The sequence below is a fragment of the Pteropus vampyrus genome, unplaced genomic scaffold (assembly GCF_000151845.1).
Source record: "Pteropus vampyrus isolate Shadow unplaced genomic scaffold, Pvam_2.0 Scaffold30, whole genome shotgun sequence".
NCBI classification, from domain to species: domain Eukaryota; kingdom Metazoa; phylum Chordata; class Mammalia; order Chiroptera; family Pteropodidae; genus Pteropus; species Pteropus vampyrus.
In genome coordinates this window covers 9,423,907-9,429,368 of record NW_011888811.1, presented here as the reverse complement: position 1 = coordinate 9,429,368, position 5,462 = coordinate 9,423,907, and the positions used below count along the sequence as shown (strand labels likewise).

Sequence of the window (5,462 nt, the reverse complement as noted above, 5' to 3'; positions counted from 1 at the left end):
GAGCCAGTCACCCTCCCAGCCCTCTGTGGTCTATATTCAGGAAACTGTGGGAAGAAAGAGAAGGGGCGGAGAGAGACATCAGCTACCTGCTGATCAGTGGGGTCAGTGGGGAGCTGGCCCCTTGCTTCTGACCGGTTGGAAGGGTAGATAGCCAGTCGGCTCAGAAGAATGGTTTCCCACAGAAGTCTGTCGACATGTCTGCTCATCCAGACCGTAAGCCCTGCTGCATGCTGGTCCCCCGACCCAGAGCTGACAAGCCATCCCCTTCCTTCTCTCCAAAAGCTGCAGCTCGGTCCACAGATTCCCCAGGGCCTCCTGGGAACTCAGGGCAGTTGGCCAGCTCCCTCACCTCCTCTGCCCAACTCCGAGGACTGGCAGCCGGAGAGCACACCAGCCCAGGGAGGAGGTAATGAGGAGCCATTTGTGCACAGCCTACCACAGGCTGGCAGTTCACACAAATTAACTGCCTTGACCTTCACGGCCACCTAAGGGGACTGGCTTTGCTGCTTATTGCCTCTTTCTAGAAAAGGAAACTGAAGACTCAAGAAGGTGACTTGCTCAGGGCCACCCTGCTGGTCAGCTGCAGATCCAGCTGTAAAGCCATCCTAGCTCAGGCTCTAGGGCAACATCTTTCACATGAAACCAGAAACCCTATCACCCCCTTAATGGGCAGTCGTGCAGGTACTAAGGAACACTAAGCTTTGGTCCTTGGCTTTGTTTCTGGAAATTCAGGAAGCATGAACTCCTCCGGTTCTCAACCGCAGTCTTGTTCCCTGGAGCCTGGTGGCTTCGGCTTTTACCTTGAGAGCTTCCACAGACTCACCTTTGGGGCAGGTGGCACCAGGGGCCGGGACTGCCGAGGGCTGGCAGCAGCGGGCAGCAGTATGGAGGCACCGCCTGGCCTGGGGAAGGCCTTGCGGCCTGGCACTGGGTTAGCTGGAAGTGCTTTCTGGGGTGGCCGAGGCCTGGAGAAGTCCTGGGGAGAAAGTCACAAGCCTTAGTCAAAGGCCAGAGGGGCACGTTCGAAAGAAAATGTTCCCAATACAATTACAGGTCAAAATCAGGTGAGAAAAGGGATATACTATATGGTCTCATTTAAAAAAGAAATTGTGTACGTGTGCATTTTAATGCTCAGGAAAAAGCCCTTTTTGGAGAGCAATTTGACAGTATCTGTTAAAATTAGAAATAATCATTTTCTGATCTAATAATTCCGCTTCCTATTACTCATGTTAGAGTACTGGTTTCTCAGATGCACAGAAATGAAATTGCAAGGATGTTCCTGCAGCCCTGTGACAGCAAAGAAATAAAAAATAAAATAAAAACTATAACCAAACTTTCCATCAATAGACAAGTTACTAAATTTATACAGTGACATATGATGCAGCATTTAAAAAGAACGAAGTGGGTTGATGTGTGCTGACGTGGAAAGATGATCGGGAGTCGCGGCAAGCTGACATACAAGCTAAGAAGGTTGTTTACATGAAATAAGTCACCATGGCCCTTTCTCCCTGCCCCAGTGTAAATATACACGTACAGAAGAAAGTCAGGAAGGATACAGGTCAAACCGCTAACAGAGGTCAGGGAAGGGGAGTGAGTGGGGAGGGGGGGTCGCCCAGGTGAACATTAAATTTTTCCAATAAGAGGATATACACATGTAAGAGTAAAACTGAAAAAAGGCTGGTTGTCTATGGAGGCCACAATGACCAGAAATCCTTTCCTTTGTGCTTTTATATTAGCTTCATGTGTTATCGTCTCAGTAAGGCCTCCCCTGACCACCTTATTTAAAATTACAACACCCCTGTCTCTGGTGCCCCGCCCCCACCTCAACTGACTGCTTGGGGCCTTGGGGTGAGGCTGACATCACCTTCGCTGACCAAGCCTCCACAGTGGGTATTTTAGGAACAGTCATCTGAACAGACCGCTCCCTCCCTCTCTGCTCCTGCTCCTCTGTTCTCCCTTCATACCCCCGTCTCTCTGCGTGTTGCTTTCTCCCCTCTTGCTCTTTCTCTCCTCTCCTGTTATGGGCTGAACTGTGCCCCCCCTGAAGTTCATATGTTGCAGCCCTAACCCTGGTACCGCAGAATGGGACTATGTTTTGGAGACGGGGCCTTTAAGGACGTGATCAAGTTAAAACGAGGCCCTAATGCAATCTGACTGGTGTCCTCAGAAGAGAAAATCTGGACACACAGGGAGACGTGTGCTCAAGCACAAAGGAAGGACCATATGGGGACATGGGAGGAGCCAAGGAGAGAGGCCTCAGAAGAGACCAAACATAGTGACCCCTTGAACTTGGACTTCTAGCCTCCAGAACTGTGAGAAAATAAATTCCTTTTGTTTAAGCCACTAGGCTTGTGGTATTTGTCATGGCTGCCCAGCAGACTAATGTACTCTCCCCCCTCCCTTCTCTCTCCTCCTTTGGCTCCTCTCCCTTTCTTCCTGCCTCCTCTCTCTCTCTCTCTCTCTCTCTCTCTCTGTCAGTCATTCTCCTCCCTTCTTGCAAGGCTTTTCCCAACCCAACCCTCCCTGGATGGGAAAGCAGAGAACCAAACCTGGCAAACGGTGACACTGCCCCATGTCCCGATGGCCCTGCAAGACCTGGCCCCAAGCCCACGGTCCTGAGCTTCAGAGAAGGCCTGGGCCCCAGTGGAAACCTCTGGACCATACCCAAGAAAAGCAGTCCCAGGAGGAAAATAAGCAAGTCCCCAGCCTCACTGAGGGGTCACACCAAAATACACAGGCACCAGGCCCAGCCATCGCCCTGGAAACACCTGGGTCTGTGCTGCAGGAGCTTCTGCCAAAAGATACAGTAGGAGCCGTTGGAGCACGACACGCCAGGTCAACAGGCAGCTGGGCAGGGTGGCTCTGCTTCCGAAGAGCACCAGTGGCAGGGGCGTGCAGACCCCATTCACGCCTCCCACAGCCTCTTGCCCCTTGACCTGCGCCTCGAATGAGCAAGGCATCATGGTCCATCACTCAGTCACACTACCTGAGTAGTGGATGATACTAACAGGTACAATTGGGTGAGATAATTACGATGATGAGAGAACTACAGGGCCACCAAACTCAGGCTTCGGGGGTCAGAGAAAACTTCTTGAGAGAAGAGGCAGCTAAGAAGAGATCTGAAGATGAAGAGGAGCTGGGCATTGGAAAGGAAGGAAATGTATCAGGCAGAAGGAGCGGCACTTGCAAAAACCTAGAGAGAAAAAGACCATGGAGAATGGAAAAAAGTTAATTTAGGGGGGAAGGTGAGTAGAGGTTTGTCATAAAATAGGCCAACCAGGGAGAAAATCCTCTGTAGTTTAGGGGCTCCTGGGGACTACATTTCCCCATGCTCGTTGCTCTCAGCCTGTATTTACCAGAAGCAGAAAAGGCAGTCAGCTCAGACTCAATGAGTTCCATCTTCCCAGCTTCGGTCGTTCCCCATAGCCGATGGCCTTAAAAGCAAGCCCCCAGGGAGGGTTGCCAAGAACCCACTTACCTGGGAGAGGATGCAATTTGGTGCAGGGGGCACTGGCCGGCTTGGGGGAGGTCCCCTGGATGACTCCTTCCTCTCAACTTGGGACCCGGCCCCTGGGGAGTTCCTAGGAGCCCTGATGAGGTGTGCGGACAATGGCACAGGTGGGGGCCCACCATGCAGATAGTCCTGAGGGGGCCGAGGAGGAGGCTGGGAGGGCTTCCGTGGGGTTTCAGGGGTGTTGGTCACCTGTATGCATAAGACAAGGAATGTCTAAGACACAGGAACCCTCAATGCACTTAAAAACTCAAGGGTGCCTTTGTGTGTCTCACTGAAATGACCAGAGGCTGAGAGGAAGACATGGTGACTTGTGAAATCTCTGGGGTCCTAGAGGTCAGATGCAACTTTTAAAGTCATCGGAGGATGTTCAGACCCAACTGAATGTCTCTTATACCAAGAAAATGGCTTTTACTACCAATCCCACGGGCCACAGAGAGGCTCGTAGGAAAATCCAGCAGGGTCCTGAGGAGATAGGAAAATTAGCAAAGTTCAAGGTGCAAAGCCCTTACCTTTCGCTTGCCCTGGGGAGTCTGCAACTTGAACATTGGGTTGGCATGGCCAGTTCCACTGTTCTGAGACACCCTGAAGGGACAACTAATAACAAAGAAAGGAGAAAGAACACAAAGGGGGGATGATCAGTGAGGGTCAGTGCTTGAGTTCCCTCTGACCCATGCATGGCTAGTAAGCAGCTAATTCTTCCCTAAGTCTGCTCTGAAGGAAGCAGGATTGGCCCCTCTGAACCCCAGCTTCCTAGGTATGGAGACATGTGTGGCCCGTGGGGAATTCCCAGGGAAAGAGAGGTGGCCTTAGCACCTTCTCTTCAACCTTTTAAAACCTTTCTCCCTCAAGGAAACACAAGGATGTCACCAGCCATCAACTAATCCCCTTTAGGCATCAATCCAGAAGGACCTGGGATTTAAAATTCCCTCCGGAATAAGTATAATTTAATAGGGGACTCAGAGACTAAACGTCGTCAATATCCAAGGGAATAAACAGCTTAAAAAAAACTTAGTCTTTGTCTTGAGTTGACGTCTAGCCGCCTCTGTGAGTGTCTTGGGCTAGTCATTCTTTCTTTGTTGCCTTAGTTTCCTGCTCTTTAAAATGGGGAGCAAACCAATTAGACAAAGGAAAATAGTTTTCTTTTCATATTCTGACTCGAATTGGTTGGGGACATTCTGCTGAGAAGGATTCTGAAGTGATGGCCATGTTCAGTAGAGGACACTTACAGTAAAGTCAACCAGTAATGTCTGCCCGGGCCGTGGAGTGTGCAGAGGGGAGACGGGCCATGTGCCTAGCACTGGCCGTCTCTGAATCAGACCCACCATTACCACTGTTTCCACCAGGCACTGCTTATAGAAAGCTTTATGATCCCTAAGTGGACCCCAAGTCCTTCATGGCACCCCATCATACCTGAATTGTTGCCTCAGCTTGGTGGGGAGGGCTAAGGGCTTGAATTGGCCCAGTTTGTTGTTCTGTTTACAGTAGTAGCACATCAGCATGAGGACCGCCAGCACGAAGATGGTCGAGAACACGCCAGCTATCACAGGGCCAGCACCTTCCAGAGAAAGAACCCCGGTGACAGATCAGAAGCTGTTTGGGCTATAGCAGTGAATTTCAAACAATGTATTCCTGATTCTTCTTTAGATAACCAATTTGCATTTCAGGTGTATCACTTATTTTAACTTAAAAATTGTAATAAAAAGCATACATTATGTACCACTGGGAAACCATTAATAGTAGCTTATATATCCAGGTCAACTTGCTTTGCGCAGACCTCATAAAAAGCTTCTCCAGCCACTTCTGTTTAATTGAAGAGTCCCTTTCGAGGCCAGGAGTTCCAGCTCTTATATTATTATAGACTAGTTTTCAGCCTGAGTCATGTTTTCCTGGACACTAAGCAATCAAGACAAAATACTTGGTGACTTAACTGACCTTAGGCTAGAACTCA

General features: G+C 49.9%; 1 protein-coding gene across 1 annotated transcript in view; it reads right to left on the bottom strand.

Annotated features, from left to right (window-relative positions):
- Positions 1–5,462, bottom strand: part of ADAM19 (ADAM metallopeptidase domain 19) — an 83,590-nt gene that overhangs the window by 3,219 nt on the left and 74,909 nt on the right. The window contains exons 20-23 of the mRNA XM_011356785.2: positions 4,024–4,108; positions 3,479–3,703; positions 824–976; positions 5–44 (exon numbers count right to left, since the gene is read on the bottom strand). Coding sequence (XP_011355087.1) covers positions 5–44; positions 824–976; positions 3,479–3,703; positions 4,024–4,108 — 503 coding nt within the window. The remainder of the gene's footprint in view (positions 1–4; positions 45–823; positions 977–3,478; positions 3,704–4,023; positions 4,109–5,462) is intronic.